General features: G+C 51.1%; 1 protein-coding gene and 1 long non-coding RNA gene across 2 annotated transcripts in view; one reads left to right on the forward strand and one right to left on the reverse strand.

Annotated features, from left to right (window-relative positions):
* Positions 1 to 17,708, reverse strand: part of LOC139233931 (uncharacterized) — a 58,019-nt gene that overhangs the window by 26,105 nt on the left and 14,206 nt on the right. The gene's annotated exons all lie outside the window — the stretch shown is intronic.
* Positions 1 to 17,708, forward strand: part of LOC139233930 (cytosolic 5'-nucleotidase 3A-like) — a 31,475-nt gene that overhangs the window by 3,400 nt on the left and 10,367 nt on the right. Inside the window, exons 2-6 of the mRNA XM_070864610.1 lie at positions 80 to 178; positions 4,114 to 4,183; positions 4,710 to 4,756; positions 13,901 to 13,986; positions 16,165 to 16,254. Coding sequence (XP_070720711.1) covers positions 80 to 178; positions 4,114 to 4,183; positions 4,710 to 4,756; positions 13,901 to 13,986; positions 16,165 to 16,254 — 392 coding nt within the window. The remainder of the gene's footprint in view (positions 1 to 79; positions 179 to 4,113; positions 4,184 to 4,709; positions 4,757 to 13,900; positions 13,987 to 16,164; positions 16,255 to 17,708) is intronic.

A 17,708-nucleotide genomic window follows, 5' to 3' on the forward strand; every position in this document is an offset into this window, starting at 1 on the left:
AGGAGGAGGTGCTGTGTCTGTCTTTACTCGGAGAGTTTGATGTAATATTCTCCGGGTAACTGTTTTAATTTTTCCGCAGGTACCAGAATTACAAAACAGCACAGTCCATATCCGGGATCCAGAGTGTGTCAAAAAAATAATCTCCTCCCTCCGTGATGGGGGAGCATCCAAACTGCAGGTGGGTTTACAGTGGGGGGCAGTTCTGTTACCCCCAGTGCTGGGTGTATAGTGGGGGGCAGTCCTGTTACCCCCAGTGCTGGGTTTACATTAGGGGGGGCAGTCCTGTTACCCCCAATGCTGGGTTTACAGTGGGGCAGTCCTGTTACCCCCAGTGCTGGGTGTACAGTGGGGGCAGTCCTGTTACCCCCAGTGCTGGGTGTACAGTGGGGGCAGTCCTGTTACCCCCAGTGCTGGGTGTACAGTGGGGGCAGTCCTGTTACCCCCAGTGCTGGGTGTACAGTGGGGGCAGTCCTGTTACCCCCAGTGCTGGGTGTACAGTGGGGGCAGTCCTGTTACCCCCAGTGCTGGGTGTACAGTGATTAAAGAGTCAGTTGTTGAAAATGTCATTCTCGGGATGTGGGCGTCACTGACAAGGCCAGCATTTATTGCCCGTCCCTAATTGCCCCAATGGATGGGCATGCGCTGCGGGCAGCCTTTAGTTACCCCAGTGGCAGGTTTATGTTGAGCAGTAATCAGGGAACCCTTGCAGTCTACAGCCGGTCCTGAATAACACTCAGGATTGGGCTGATGAGTGATGGGTAATATTTGCACCATACACGTCACCGGGCTGTGACAGTGTCCATCAAGAAAAGTCCCAACAATCTCCTCCAAAAACACTTGTGAAACTCGATACCATCCAGCACAAAGCAGCCCGCTTGATCGGCACCCCATCCACCACCTTAGAAACATAGAAATTATGTGCAGAAGCAGGCCATTCGGCCCCTCGAGCCTACCACCGCCATTCAATAAGATCATGGCTGATCATTCAACCTCAGTAAGCCCTTCCTGCTTTCTCTCCCTATCCCTTGATCCCTTTGGCCGTAAGGGCCATATCTAACTCCCTTTTGAATATATCTAACGAACTGGCCTCAACAACTTTCTGCAGTGGAGAATTCCACAGGTTAACCACTCTGAATGATTAAGTTTCTCCTCATCTCGGTCGTAAATGGCTTCCCCCTTATTCTTAGACTGTGACCCCTGGTTCTGGAACTCCCCAGCAAAGTGAACATTCTTCCTGCCTCTAACCAGGGTGACTTGGACAGGTTAGGTGAGTGGGCAAATTTACGGCAGATGCAGTATAATGTGGATAAGTGTGAAGTTATCCATTTTGGGGGCAAAAACACGAAGGCAGAATATTATTTGAATGGCGGCAGACTAGGAAAAGGGGAGATGCAACGAGACCTAGGTGTCATGATTCATCAGTCACTGAAAGTGGGCACGCAGGTACAGCAGGTGGTAAAGAAGGCAAATGGTATATTGGTCTTCATAGCTAGGGGATTTGAATATAGAAGCAGGGAGGTCTTACTGCAGTCGTACAGGGCCTTAGTGAGGCCTCACCTGGAATATTGTGTTCCGTTTTGGTCTCCTAGTCAGAGGAAGGACGTTCTTGCTATTGAGGGAGTGCAGCGAAGGTTCACCAGACTGATTCCAGGGATGGCTGGGCTGTCATATGAGGAGAGACTGGATCAACTGGGCCTTTATTCACTGGAGTTTTGAAGGATGAGAGAGGATCTCATAGAAGCATATAAGATTCTGACGGAACTGGACAGGTTAGATGTGGGAAGAATGTTACCGATGTTGGGGAAGTCCAGAACTAGGGGACATAGTCTTAGGATAAGGAGTAGGCCATTTAGGACTGAGATGAGGAGAAACTTCTTCACTCAGAGAGTTGTTAACCTGTGGAATTCCCTGCCGCAGAGAGTTGTTGATGCCAGTTCACTGGATATATTCAAGAGGGAGTTAGATATGGCTCTTACGGTTAAGGGGATCAAGGGGTATGGAGAGGAAGCAGGAAAGGGGTACTGAAGAAATGATCAGCCATGATCTTATTGAATGGCGGTGCAGGCTCGAAGGGCCGAATGGCCTACTTTTGCATCTATTTTTCTATGTTTCTATGTTTCTAACCTGTCTAATCCCATCAGAATTTTATATGTTTCGATGAGATCCCCTCTTGTTCTTCTAAACTCCAGTGGATACATGCCAGTCGATCCAGCCTCTCCTCATATGTCAGTCCTGCCATCCCAGGAATCAATCTGGTGAACCTTCGCTGCACTCCCTCAATAGCAAGAACGTCCTTCCTCAGATTAGGAGACCAAAACTGAACACAATATTCCAGGTGAGGCCTCACCAAGGCTCTGTACAACTGCAGTAAGACTTCCCTGCTCCTATACTCAAATCCTCCAGCTATGAAGGCCAACATGCCATTTGCCTTCTTTGCCGCCTGCTGTACCTGCATGCCAAACTTCAATGACTGATGCACCATGACACCTAGGTCTCGTTGCACCTCCCCTTTTCCTAATCTGTCACTATTCAGATAATATTCACTCCCTCCACCACCGGCGCACCGTGACTGCAGTGTGTACCATCTACAAGATGCACTGCAGCAACTCGCCAAGGCTTCTTCGGCAGCACCTCCCAAACCCACGACCTCTACCGCCTAGAAGGACAAGTGCAGCAGGTGCATGGGAACACCACCACCTCCACGTTCCCCTCCGAGTCACACACCATCCCGACTTGGAAATATATCGGCCGTTCCTTCATCGTCGCTGGGTCAAAATCCTGGAACTCCCTCCCGAACAGCACTGTGGGAGCACCTTCACCACACGGACTGCAACGGTTCAAGAAGGTGGCTCACCACCAACTTCTCAAGGGGCAATTAGGGATGGACAATAAATGCTGGCCTTGCCAGCGACGCCCAAATCCTGAGAGAAAATGGAAATAAAACAGCCCCACACACCTAGACCTCATTCATGCACAGAGCTCGATGTGAATCCTTCATTGAACTGTCCATGAGCTATCATTGATTGATTATTCTGTCCTTTCTGTAACAGAATTTTGGGATTATAAAGAGAATAACCTGGCCATTTGCCATGAATTAAACAAGGTCACATCAGTCTCTGTGTGTCCGTGGGGAGGGCTGGTTTGTGTGGGTCCGCGGGATGGGTAGAGCTGGTTTGTGTGTCGGTCCGCGGGATGGGTAGGGCTGGTTTGTGTGGGTCCGCGGGAAGGGGAGGGTTGGTGTTTGTGGGTCCGCGGGATGGGGAGGGTTGGTGTTTGTGGGTCCGCGGGATGGGGAGGGCTGGTTTGTGGGTCCGCGGGATGGGTAGGGCTGGTTTGTGTGGGTCCGCGGGATGGGGAAGGCTGGTTTGTGGGGGTCTGAGGGATGGGGAGGGCTGGTTTCTGGGGGTCCGAGTGATGGGGAGGGCTGGTTTGTGGGTCCGCGGGATGGGGAGGGCTGGTTTGTGGGGGTCCGAGGGATGGGGAGGGCTGGTTTGTGGGTCCACGGGATGGGGAGGGCTAGTTTGTGGGGGTCCGCGGGATGGGGAGGTCTGGTTTGTGGGGGTCCACGGGGCAGGGAGGGCTGGTTTGTGGGGGTCCACGGGGCGGGGAGGGCTGGTTTGTGGGGGTCCGCGGGGTGGGGAGGGCTGGTTTGTGGGGTCCGCGGGATGGGGAGGGCTAGTTTGTGGGGGTCCGCGGGATGGGGAGGGCTGGTTTGTGGGGGTCCACGGGGCAGGGAGGGCTGGTTTGTGGGGGTCCGAGGGATGGGGAGGGCTGGTTTGTGGGGGTCCGAGGGATGGGGAGGGCTGGTTTGTGGGTCCGCGGGATGGGGAGGGCTGGTTTGTGGGGTCCGCGGGATGGGAAGGGCTGGTTTGTGGGGGTCCGCGGGGTGGGGAGGGCTGGTTTGTGGGGGTCCGCGGGGTGGGGAGGGCTGGTTTGTGGGTCTGTGGGATGCGGCCTCTGAATAAAAGGCAGGAGCTGAATTCTGTGCGAGGTCTGATTTCTCCTGCAGGGTCCCATCCCAGGTGCGTGTTTTTCTGTTTTTAGGGAGTGTTGGAGCCGTGACCTGTCTCTGTGTGATCTGCTCCCACTGATTGCCCACTCTTTCTGTTCCAGGTCATCACTGATTTCGATAAGACTTTAACTCCATTTGACAACAATGGCAAACGGAGTCCGACCTGTCACGGTGAGTACCTCTGTCTGCTTCTGCTGCAAGGGTCGTCGGGGCAGGGGTCGTCGGGGCAGGGGTCTCCTCGCAACAGGAAAGATGGGCACCCACAGTGGAGGGAGTGTTTGATGGGACAGTGTAGAGGGAGCTTTACTCTGTATCTAACCTGTGCTGTACCTATCCTGCGAGTGTTTGATGGGACAGTGTAGAGGGAGCTTTACTCTGTATCTAACACCATGCTGTACCTGCCCTGGGAGTGTTTGATGGGACAGTGTAGAGGGAACTTTACTCTGTATCTAACCCTGTGCTGTATCTGCCCTGGGAGAGTTTGATTCTAACACTGGGGAAAGAAAGTGCAAACATCTGTGCCCAGCATTGATATTGTCTCAGTGAGGGGATAATTTTCCAGACAGTTTAAGGGAATTTACAGCAGGAACGGTGTGAATGAACAGTGTTTGATGTGGACTATGAGCAGAATCGGACCTTTTCCCCTCGCAGTCAGACCGGTAATAATCCTCTTCTTGTTTTTTTGGGTTTTTTGCAGATATTATTGATGAAAGCACTTTAGTCAGCGAGGAATGCAGGGAAAAGGTAACTGGTTTCTCCATATTTACAGATAGAATAAAGTGCAGCTCTCTCCTGCACCTGGGAATGTTTGAGGAGCAGAGAATTGTCACAGTGAGATTAGAATGATGGCCCTCTCTCTCCACATGGTCCATTGCCCAGAACCTGTGGGGAAGGATTGTGGGGACACAATATCCTGCTGTCATTTCAATTCCAATTCCCTGCCCTCTCGCCAAATCTTATTTCCCCACTAAATATCTCTCTGCCTGTTAAACACCTCAGTTAATTGTGGAGCAGCATGTTCCTGACTCTCACGTCCGTCGGTGCGAAGGCCTTTTCCCTGGGTTCACCTTTACCTGGCTAAACTCGGATTCCGTTCCTGCTCGGGATTCCCCTCCCCGGTGCAGAGTCTTTCCCTCTCCATTCTGTCAACTCTCTCCCTTATTTCAAACACCCCGACCACTCAGCCTTTAACCCAGGGAGCAGCACCCACTCTCAGTCCCTGAGGGCTCCTGAACCGTCGCTGGGCTTTCTCCCAGGCCAAAACTAGAGACAATATTCCAACGTGTGAGTTGCGGCATGTGTGTGATTGTTTGTGGCGTATATGTTAAGTGTTGTGTCGTGTGTGTGCGATTATTGCACATGTCATGGAGTCATACGGCACAGAAGGAAGCCATTCGGCCCATCGAGTCCATGCCGGCTCTCTGTAGACCAGTCCAGTCAGCCCCATTTCCCCGCTTTATCCCTGTAGCCCTGCAAGTTTATTTCCCCCAAGTGCCTATTCAGTCCACCACCATCATAGGTAGTGAGTTCCAGGTCATTTTCCGGTTGGCAAACAGTAACTAGTGGGGTACTGCAGGGATCGATGCTGGGGCCTCAACTATTTACAATCTATTTTAATGACTTGGATGAAGGGACCGAGTGTAATGTAGCCAAGTTTGCTGATGATGCAAAGATGGGTGGGAATGCAAATTGTGAGGAGGACACAAGAAACCTGCAAAGGGATATAGACAGGCTGTGAGTGGACAAAAAAATTAGCAGATGGAGTATAATGTGGGAAAATGTGAGGTTATCCACTTTGGCAGAAAAAATAGAAAAGCAAATTATAATTTAAATGGAGAAAAATTGCAAAGTGCTGCAGTACAGAGGGACCTGGGGATCCTTGTGCATGAAACACAAAAAGTTAGTATGCAGGTACAGCAAGTAATCAGGAAGGCAAATGGAATGTTGGCCTTTCTTGCAAGGGGGATAGAGTATAAAAGCAGAGAAATCCTGCTACAACTGTACAGGGTATTGGTGAGGCCACACCTGGAGTACTGCGTACAGTTTGGCCTCTGTATTTAAGGAAGGATATACTTGCATTGGAAGCTGTTCGGAGAAGGTTCACTTGGTTGATTCCTGAGATGGGGGTGTTGATTTATGAAGATAGGTTGAGTAGGTTGGGCCTAAACTCATTGGAGTTCAGAAGAATGAGAGGTGATCTTATTGAAACATATAAGATAATGAGGGGGCTCGACAAGGTGGATGCAGAGAGGATATTTCCACTTATAGGGGAAACTAAAACTAGGGGACATAGTCTCAGAATAAGGGGTCGCTCATTTAAAACTGAGAAGAGGAGGAATTTCTTCTCTAAGAGGGTTGTAAATCTATGGCATTCTCTGCCCCGGAGGCTGGGTCATTGAATATATTTAAGGCGGAGATAGACAGATTTTTGAGCCATGATATTGAATGGCAGAGCAGGCTCGAGGGGCCTGGTGGCCTACTCCTGCTTCTATTTCTTATGTTCATATTACCACTCGCTGCGTAAAAAAAGATCTTCTTCACATCCCCCTGTACCTCTTGCCCAAAACCTTAAATTTGTGTCCCCTAGTGCTTGTACCATCAGCTAATGGGAACAGTTTTTCTTTGTCTACCTTGTCGAAACATGTCAGAATCTTGTACACCTCTGTCAAATCTCCCCTCAACCTCCTTTGCTACAGGGAGAACAACCCCAGCTTCTCCAATCTAATCTTGTGTTTTGTGTGTGATTGTAGCATGTGTGTATGTTGTATGTGCGTGTGTGTACATCATGTGTGTGCGTGTGCAATTGTAGCGTGTTTGTTATATGTGTGTGTGATTGTGACATGTGCATTGTGTGTGTGATTATTACACGTGTGTGTTGTGCGTGTCTCAGTGTCTCTGACACCGTCCTCTCCGGATTGTGCCGAGAAGTGAAGGTGAAACAGCAAATAAAAGTTCTTAAATAAAAACAGAAAGTGCTGGAAATACTTGCCGGTCAGGCAGTGTCTGTGGAGAGAGAAACAGAGTTAACGTTTCAGGTCGATGACCCTTCGTCAGAAATAAAACTTGTTGCTTTTCAGTGGGATGGAGTTTGGCCTTTAAATTCTTTGTTGACAAATGAGAGAAGACTGCATTGTATTTAACATTATTTTACCTTTCAAAAAAAATCTTTGTTGCATTTATAAATTATTTAAAATGCAACTTTGCACAATACAGGAAAGATCAGGACTTGGGAACAGAATTAATTGTTGCAGGAGAAGGGCTAGCATTGTCACAGCAACCAGGAGCCGAATGGCCGCCTCCTTGTGCAAAATGTCTGCTCTGTTTGTTCACATAGTCACTGCACCGTAAAGTAGTTCATTGTACGGGAAGCGTTTCAGGATATTTTGTGCTGTAGTACATGCAAATAAATGTGCTGAATAAATGCAAATCTTTATATATTTCTTTCCAACAGGGGTTGGCTTTCTGCGAATATATTTTGTTTATGCTGCTGGTCGCCTCCTAGTGGCAGGCCTGAGCGATTGGCAGTCTTCATTGTTGACGCCACTGAAGCAATTGCCTTCGTTTTCTGAGTGGCTACTTTAACAAAACCAAATGCTGAAACGCTGGGCGCTTGTAGGTTTGGGAGCGAGAGAGTCCGCTGTATTTTAAGCCACTGTACAATGGGAAAGAACATAAGAACAAGGAGCAGGAATAGGCCATTCGGCCCTCGAGCCTGCTCCGCCATTCAACAAGATCATGGCTGATCTTCGACCTCAACTCCACTTTCCCACCTGATCCCCATATCCCTGGATTCCCCTAGAATCCAAAAATCTATCACTCTCAGCCTTGAATATACTCAATGACTAACCATCCATAGCCCTCTGGGGTAGAGAATTCCAAAGATTCATCATCCTTCAAGAGAAAAAATTCCTCCTCAACTCAGTCTTAAATGGCCAACCCCTTATCCTGAGACTGTGACTCCTGGTTCAAGACTCTCCAGCCCAAGGAAAATGCCTCTCATCATCTACCCTGTCAATCCCCCTCAGGATATTATATGTTTCAATGAGATCACCTCTCATTCTTCTAAACACCAGAGAGTATAGGCCCAATCTACTCGATCACTCCTCGTAGGACAACACAGGAATCTGTCATGTATTCAACTATCATTGTAACCCATGTATAAGCTGACCTAAGTTGTACACCTTGAGAGCATTGACCACAAGGGGTTGAACTTGTGGGAGACACTCCTAACCTGGACTTTCAGGTATAAAAGGGGAATCTCCACCCACCTTCATCACTTGAGGTCTTGGTAATAAAGGTAACTGGTCACATAGTGACCGTCTCTCAAGTATGGGCCTCGTGTGCATTTACACTGTATAGTAAGGACATATCATTGCCGACAAGAAACTGGGATTTAAACCACCCGAGCATGGCCACTAGCAGCACAGAAGAGAGGTACTGTGTTGGTGATGATTGGGACTACTTTATTGAGAGACTACAGCAAAGTTTTGTCACTAAGGAATGGTTGGGACAGGATTCGGCCGACAAATGCAGGGCTCATCTCCTGATGGTTTGTGGATCCAGAACGTACTCCCTGATGAAGGACCTTCTAGTGCCAGAGAAGTCGGCGGACAAGACGTTCGAAGAGCTCAGTAAGTTGATCGGGGAACACCTTAAACTAGCAAGCAGCATGCACATGGCGAGACACCGGTTTTACACGCACCGGCAGCGAGAAGGGCAAAGCGTTCCAGACTTCGTGGCAGATCTCTGGCGACTGGCGAGCCTATGTAAGTTCACAGATGCATGCAGAGCGGAGATGCTGCGAGACTTTTTTATTGAGGGCATCGGGCACACTGGGGTTTTCAGGAAACTGATTGAGACCAAGGACTTGACCTTGGAAGCGGCGGCTCTGATAGCCCAGACATTTATCTCAGGGGAGGAAGAGACCAGAATGATGTATGACAAAAATCTTGGCTCAAGTACGGCAAACAACCAGGGAGTCAACATTGTTAACGCGGCACACAGTTCTCTAGGCAGACAAGGGCAATCGGACATGCCCCCAGCATGTAGTCGAACCCAAAGGGGGAATTCAACAGAGACAATGGCTAGCTGAACGGCGATTCATGCCATCGCAATGGACAATGCGGCCAGTAATGGGGCCATCAACACCTGTTAATGGTGGGCTTAAGGACAGTTACAGAGACAGTCAGAGACAATCGACTGGTAATGGACCTTTTGTTTCCAACAACGGGGCCTCTAGCTCATGCTGGAGGTGTGGAGGCAAACACCCAGCCAGAGCTTGCAGGTATCAGCAATATACCTGCAGAAACTGCAACGTCAACGGTCACTTGGCACATATGTGCAGGAAGCCTGCAGCCAGGTTGATGTACGAGGACGGGCCTGATGTAAGCCCTAGGAGGCCAAATGAATACTGGGGGAAATCGCTGGAAGCTGAAGTTCAGCGAGTTCATGTGGAGCACATATATAGTTAATATACCAGGACGCCACCGATAATGATGAAAGTGCTCCTCAATGGCATCCCAGTATTAATGGAGCTAGACACGGGGGCCAGCCAGTCCCTGATGAGTATCAAACAGTTCGAAAGGTTGTGGGTGTCCAAAGCCAGGAGGCCAAATATATTGCTGATTGACGCACAGCTACGGACATATACAAAGGAGATCATTCTGGTGCTAGGCAGAGCCACAGTAGTCGTGACCCACAAAGATTCGGAGAACAGGTTGCCACTCCGGATTGTCCCAGGGGACGGTCCTGCACTACTGAGGAGGAGTTGGCTTGCTGTCATGAACTGGAAATGGGGCAATGTCAATGCAATTTCTTCATTGGAGCGAGTATCATGCTCACAGGTCCTGGACAAATTTGACTCATTATTTCAACCTGGCATCGGCACTTTCATGGGGGCCATGGTAGTGATTCACATAAACCCGACGCCAGGCCAGTACACCACAAGGCCAGAGCGGTGCCGTACGTGATGCGGGAAAAGATAGAATGCGAATTGGCCGCCTGCTGAGGGAAGGCATCATCTCGCCAGTCGAATTCAGTGACTGGGCGAGTCCAATCGTGCCGGTGCTCAAGGTGGATGGGTCGGTCAGGATATGTGGCGATTACAAGGCCACCATCAATCGGGTGTCACTCCAAGATCAGTACCCACTACCGAGAGCGGAGGACCTCTTTGCGACGCTATCCAGTGGCAAACTTTTTCTCAAAATTGGACCTGACCTCGGCTTACATGACCCAGGAGCTGGCGAGTGAGTCGAAGAAGCTGACCACCATTACGACACACAAGGGGTTGTTTGAGTATAACAGATGTCCGTTCGGGATTCATTCAGCCGCCGCGATCTTTCAGCGAAATATTGAAAGCCTACTCGAGTCGATTCCAAGGACGGTGGTTTTTCAAGACAACAACCTCATCACGGGTCGCGATACTGATTAACACCTCCACAACCTGGAGGAGGTGCTACGCAGACTGGACCGGGTCGGGCTGCGACTGAAAAAGGCGAAGTGCGTCTTCTTAGCTCCAGAGGTGTAATTCCTGGGGAAGAGGGTAGCAGCAGACGGGATCAGACCCACCGCGTCCAAAACGGAAGCGATCCAGAGAGCACCCAGACCCCGTAACATGTCGGAGCTGCATTCGTTCCTGGGGCTCCTGGACTATTTTGGTAACTTTCTTCCCAAATTGAGCACGCTGTTAGAGCCGCTACACATGCTCCTACGCAAAGGTCGAGATTGGGTCTGGGGGGACAGCCAGGAAAGGGCTTTTGATAGAGCACGCAACTTGTTATGCTCCAACAAACTGTTACCATTATATGACCCGTGTAAGAAGCTTGTTCTAACGTGCGATGCGTCGTCCTATGGGGTCGGGTGTGTGTGTTGCAGCATGTGAATGCCAATGGTCGGTTACAGCCGGTAGCATTGGCCTCCAGAAGTCTGTCCCAGGCAGAAAGGGGCTACGGGATCATAGAAAAGGAAGGGCTAGCATGTGTATATGCAGTAAAAAAAAAAATGCACCAGTACCTGTTTGGCAGGAAATTTAAGCTGGAGACAGATCACAAACCCCTAACGTTCCTTTGGGCCGACAACAAGGCCATAAATGCGAATGCATCGGCCCGCATACAGAGGTGGGCACTTATGTTAGCCGCCTATGACTACACAATTCGGCACAGACCGGGCATTGAAAACTGCGCCGATGCACTCAGCAAGCTCCCACTAGCCACCACTGAGGGGGCAACTGAGCATGATGCTGAGATGGTCACGGCTGTTGAAGCTTTCGAAAGCAAAGGCTCACCTGTGACAGCCTGGACAAATAAAGACCCGCTACTGTCTTTAGTTAAGAAATGTGTCCTGAATTGGGACTGGGCAGCCACGTACGGGGCATGCCCTGAGGAATTTAAACCGTTTCATAGGTGCAAGGATGAACTCTCAATTCAGGCCGATTGCCTACTGTGGGGAAACCGAGTAGTCATGCCCCAGAGGGGCAGAGAGGTGTTTATCAGAGAACTTCACAATGAGCACCCGGGCATTATCATGATGATGGCAATTGCCAGGTCACACGTTTGGTGGCCAGGGATAGATGCAGACCTTGAACTTTGTGTTCGCAGGTGCAATACGTGTGCTCAGCTGGGCAACGCACCCAGGGAAGCCCCCCTTAGCCCCTGGTCCTGGCCCGCCAAGCCATGGACATGCATCCATGTGGACTACGCAGGTCCTTTCATGGGAAAAATGTTTTTGGTTGTAGTAGACGCCTACCCCAAATGGATTGAGTGTTCCATTTTAAATTCAAGCACATTCTCTGCCACGGTAGAAAGTCTACGGGCAATGTTCGCCGCCCATGGTCTACCGGATGTCTTGGTCAGCGACAATGGCCCGTGCTTCACAAGCACTGAATTCCAGGACTTCATGGCAGGCAATGGAATCAACCATGTCAGAACGGCACCGTTCAAGCCGGCCTCAAACGGCCAGGCGGAACGAGCAGTGCAGATAATCAAACATGGGATGCTCAGAATCCAAGGGGGTTCCCTACAAAGCCGCTTATCACGCCTCCTGTTGGCCAATAAATCCCTACCACACTCGCTCACAGGGGTTCCACCCGCAGAGCTGCTAATGAAAAGGACGCTCAAAACCAGGTTATCCCTTATATACCCTACTATGAAAGAAATTGTTGAGAGCAGGCGTCAGTCACAATGTGACTACCATGACAGGAATGCAAGGGCGCGATGATTAATGTCAATGACCCTGTTTTTGTCCTTAATTACGCTGCAGGGCCCAAATGGCATGCAGGCACTGTGATTGCCAAAGAGGGGAATAGGGTTTTGGTAGTTAAACTTACCAATGGGCAAATCTGCCGCAAACACGTGGATCAAACTAAAACAAGGTTCAGCAACCCCATAGAGAAGCAGAGGAAGAACACGACGTAGAGTTTACTCCACCACAGGTGACCGAACACCGGAACCAAGTGGAGGAGAGCCCAGTCACTGTGGGCAGTCCGGACAGGCCTGAGGCACCGCAAACAGCAGACACTCAAGCCAGCGCCCAACAACCGGAGCCCCAACTCGGGCGCTCTACAAGGGAAAACCACCAGAGAGGCTTAACCCGTGATCCCAATAAGACTTTGGAGGGGGAGGTGATGTCATGTATTCAACTATCATTGTAACCCATGTATAAGCTGACCTAAGTTGTACACCTTGAGAACATTGACCACGAGGGGGTGAACTTGTGGGAGACACTCCTAACCTGGACTTTCAGGTATAAAAGGGGAAGCTCCACCCACCTTCATCACTTGAGGTCTTGGTAATAAAGGTAACTGGTCACAGAGTGACCTTTTCTCAAGTATGGGCCTCGTGTGCATTTATACTGTATAGTAAGGACATATCAGAATCAATCTAGGAAAGTATTAAAATTTCCTTCCCTGTTACTGGTCTTTGCGCGGATTCTATCTCAGAATGTTTGAGATTTTTCCCACTTTCCTCCACTTCTGAAGTCACTGCCCCCCCCCCCCCCCCCTCAGGTTACTATAGAACTTTAGCACTCGCACCTCTGAGTCAGAAGGTCGTGGGTTCAAGTGCCTTTCCAGAGACTTGAGCACAAAAATTCAGGCTGACATTCCAGTGCAGTACTGAGGGAGTGCTGCACTGTCAGAGGGGCAGTACTGAGGGAGTGCTGCACTGTCAGAGGGCAGTACTGAGGGAGCGCTGCACTGTCGGAGGGGCAGTTCTGAGGGAGCGCTGCACTGTCGGAGGGGCAGTACTGAGGGAGCGCTGCATTGTTGGAGGTGATGTCTTTCGGATGAGACTTTATACTGAAGCCCTGTGTGCCCTCTCGGGTGGATGTAAAAGAATCCACGGCTCTATTTTGAAGAGGAGCCAGGGATTTATCCCTGGTGACCTTGGGCCAATATTTATCCCTTGACCAACATCACTAAAACAGATTATCTGGTCATTATCCCATTGCTGTTGTGGGATCTTGCTGTGTGCAAATTGGCTGCCACGTTTCCAACACTACTGCACTGACTACACTTCAAAAAGTACTTAATTGGCTGGAAAGCGCTTTGGGACGTGTTGGGGATGTGAAAGGCGTTATATAAATGCAAGTTGTTTCTGTGCTATGGGCAGAGTTTAATTGGGGTTCGAGCTGCCTCGTTCAGCACTGGATGTGACGGGATTGTTCTATGCAGCCGATTGGACGATCGCACGCTGCGAGCTGCCTGGAGCAGGACGTCGGCACACGGAGGGAGGGGAACGCTGGTGAGCAGCTTAACTCGCCGTCTCCGACACGAGACCCTCCCACAACCCCCACCCCGGCAGTGCGGAGGGCGGGCGATGGTGGGACAGTAAAATAAGCAGGAGTGACTTGGCGGTACTGCAGGGGTTAACGATTCTCCTTCTCCCACTGCAGCTGAAGGAGCTTTTCCGCATCTACTATCCCATCGAGGTCGACCCGTCCCGCAGCATCGAGGACAAGCTGCCCCCGATGATAGAGTGGTAGGGTCACCAGCCTCAGGCTTTTCTTCTACTTTCCTTTGTCTGTAAACAGTGCCCCCCCGCGCACCCCTCCACCATCCCCTCCTCCCCAACCATATCCACACCCCCCCCCCGCACGCACAACCCTCCTCCCCCCCCCCCCCCCGGCACAACCAACACACCCGCGCACGTGCACCCCCCCCTGCTCCCCACTCACCCCCCCCTGCTCCCCACTCACCCCCCCCCCCATATAACCCCTCCACGCGCACATGCACACAAACACACACACACACACACACACACCCACTCCCCCCCGCCCCTATCTCTGTAACCTCCTCCAGCCCCACAATGCCCCGAGATCTCTGCGCTCCCCCAATTCTGGCCTCTTGCGCAGCCCCCGATTTCCATCGCCCCACCATTGGCAGCCGTGCCTTCAACTGCCTGGGCCCCAGGCTCTGGGATTCCCTCCCTAAACCTCTCCGCCCCTCTCTCCTCCTTTAAGTCGCTCCTAAAAACCTCACTCTTTGACCAAGCTTTTGGTCACCTGACCTAATATCTCCTGGTGTGGCTCAGTGTCAGATGCTGTTTGTTAATGCTGTATTTGTTTGTGAAGCGCCTTGGGGTGGGGGCAGGGGGAGGGGAGGGCGGGGGCAGGGCGGGGTGGGGGAGGGCAGGGTGTGGGGCAGGGTGTGGGGCGGGACGGGGGAGGGCAGGGTGTGGGGCGGGGCGGGGGATGTTGCAATTGGCCTCATCACCTCTGGGAATAAAACTGTAACAACAACTGTACAGGGTATTGGTGAGGCCACACCTGGAATACTGCGTACAGTTCGGGTCTCCTTATTTAAGGAGGGATATACTTGCTTTGGAGGCAGTTCAGAGAAGGTTCACGAGGTTGATTCCTGAGATCAAGGGATTGTCTTATGAAGAAAGGTTGAGCAGGTTGGGCCTATACTCATTGGAGTTTAGAAGAATGAGAAGTGATATGGAAAGGTATAAGATTCTGAGGGGGCTTGACAGGGTAGATGCAGAGAAGATATTTCCCCTCGTGGGGGAATCTAGAACTAGAGGGGCAGCATAGTTTCAGAATAAGGGGTCACCCACTTAAAACGGAGATGAGGAGGAATTTCTTCTCTGAGTATTGTAAATCTGTGGAATTCTCTGCCCTAGAGATCTGTGGAGGCTGGGTCATTGAATATATTTACGGTGGAGATAGACAGATTTTCGGACTACGGAGGAATCAAGGGTTATGGGGAGCCGGCAGGGAAGTGGAGTTGAGGCCAAGATCAGATCAGCCATGATCTTATTGAATGGCGAAGTAGGCTCGAGGGGCCAAATGACCGACTCCTGCTCCTATTTCTTATGTTCTTATGTAAAACCGAATTGCCCGTGCTGATGGTTCCCCAGTAACCTGGGGGCGCCCAGGCCTGTGGGGCTCAGTATCATCTAACCAGCTGCATATGCCTGACGAGCTCTGGGGGAAGCTGCATTGGGGAGTAAGGGGATTATTTCTGTTTCCCCCCGGTTCTGTGTTGATGTGATGTGCCATACCCGCTCTGAGCCCGTGAAGTTCGTGCTCCACAAATCTAGTCCAGCACGGCACGAGTTTAAATAAACTTGCAGAAATCTTGTGATTTTGTACTTTAATCGCTCGTCTTATCACCGATTTAGAGAGGTTTTTTTCAACATTCATTCCAGGTTATTGTGGGAGTTGCTGGCAAGGCCGGCATTTATTGCCCATCCCTAATCACCCTTGAGAAGGTGGTGGTGAGCCGCCTTGAACGGCTGCAGTCCGTGTGGTGAAGGTGCTCCCACAGTGCTATTAGGGAGGGAGTTCCAGGATTGTGACCCAGCGATGATGAAGGAACGGCGATATATTTCCAAGTCAGGTTGGTGTGTGACTCGGAGGGGAACGTGGAGGTGGTGGTGTTCCCATACACCTGCAGCCCTTGTCCTTCTAGGTGGTAGAGGTTGTGGGTTTGGGAGGTGCTGCCGAAGAAACCTTGGCGAGTTGCTGCAGTGCATCTTGCAGATGGTACACACTGCAGCCAGGGGGCGCCGGTGGTGGAGGGAGTGAATGTTTAAGGAGCCAATCAAGCGGGCTGCTTTGTTCTGGCGTGCTGTTGCAAGTGGCGAGTAACTGGTTGGAAATAGTGCTATTGTGACCCTGGACTGATCCCGGGATCTGTGTTCTCTCCGCAGGTGGACAAAGGTCCATGAGCTCCTCCTTGGGCAGAGGATCCAAAAGAACATGTTGGCAGAAACCGTGAGGGAATCGAACGCAGCGCTGAGGTAACGGAGTGAGCCATCGTGTGTGACCTCTTCTCAGATGTTTCGGTCCCAGCCGTGGCTCAGTGGGCAGCACACTCGCCTCTGAGTCAGAAATCTGTGGGTTCAAGTCAGACTCCAGTCATACTCCAGAGCCTTGAGCACAAAAATCCAGGCTGACACTCCCAGTGCTGTGCTGAGGGAGTGCTGCACTGTCAGAGGGGCAGTACTGAGGGGGTGCCATACTGTCGGAGGTGCCGACTTTCGGGTGAGATGTTAAACCGAGGCCCTGTCTCCCTTCTGATGTGGATGTACAAGATCCCATGACTCAAAGAAGAGCAGGGGAGTTCTCCCCGGTGTCCTGGCCAATATTTAATCCCTCAATTAACATAACAAAAACAGATTATCTGGTCATTATCACTTTGCTGTTTCCTCGGAACTCCAGTGGGCCACTGACCCTCCTAATGCCTGCCCCCAACCAAGCCTCGGATCACGTACCATCAAAGGGCGTACTCAGCGCCGAGCTTGCGGCCAACATCTTGCCATAGGCAACAAGGCTCATATATCAGTGCCTGGTCTCCAGTCGTCTTGGACCCCCTTGTCACTGGACCAAGACCTTGCTCAGCTAAGCCCGTGTGGTAGCCGGTGTGCAGCGGCCACCCCACGTTAAAAGAACTCACGCACAGACATCTTCCACTCCTCTAACACGAAGTTTGGGACCTGGAACGTCAGGACCCTCATGGACAACTCCAAAGCGACAGGCCGGAATGTCACACCGCCACAGTTGCCCGGGAACTTGGACGCTTTGATATCGACATCGCCGCCCTAAGCGAGACCCGGCGAGCAGGGGAAGGCCAGCTCAAGGAACAAGGTGAAGGTTGCACCTTCTTCTGGAGAGGAAGAGCGCCGCCTTCACGGAGTCAGCTTCGCCATCAAAAACAAACTGATCGACCGCCTCAAAGACTCCCCCTGTGGGGTGAACGAACGCCTCATGACTCTTTGCTTCCGGGATAGGGTGAGTCAATGTGCCACAGTCATCAGTGCATATGCCCCAACACTCGATGCAACAGATGAGACAAAAGAGGTTTTTTTACTTCAACCTCGAAAAATCCCTGTCCTGCTTCCCCGCGGGCGACAAACTGATCCTCCTAGGTGACTTCAACGCCAGGGCGACAAAGACACAGCCCTCTGGGGAGGTGTGATTGGCAGAGAGTGGGTAGGGAAAGCCAACTTCAGCGGTACCCTACTCCTGACAAAATGTCTAGAACACACACTTTTCATCACCAACACCAGAGGGACAAATACAAGGCATCGTGGCAACACCCTCGCTCCAAACACTGGCACCTGCTCGGCTATGTCATTGTCCGAGCCAGGGATCACAAGGATGTGCGCATCATCCGCGCCATGGCAAGAGCTGACGACTGCTGGACGGACCACTGCCTAATCCAATCCATCATGGACATCAACATAGCCCCAAA

Source organism: Pristiophorus japonicus, chromosome 21 (assembly GCF_044704955.1).
Source record: "Pristiophorus japonicus isolate sPriJap1 chromosome 21, sPriJap1.hap1, whole genome shotgun sequence".
Taxonomy (NCBI): domain Eukaryota; kingdom Metazoa; phylum Chordata; class Chondrichthyes; family Pristiophoridae; genus Pristiophorus; species Pristiophorus japonicus.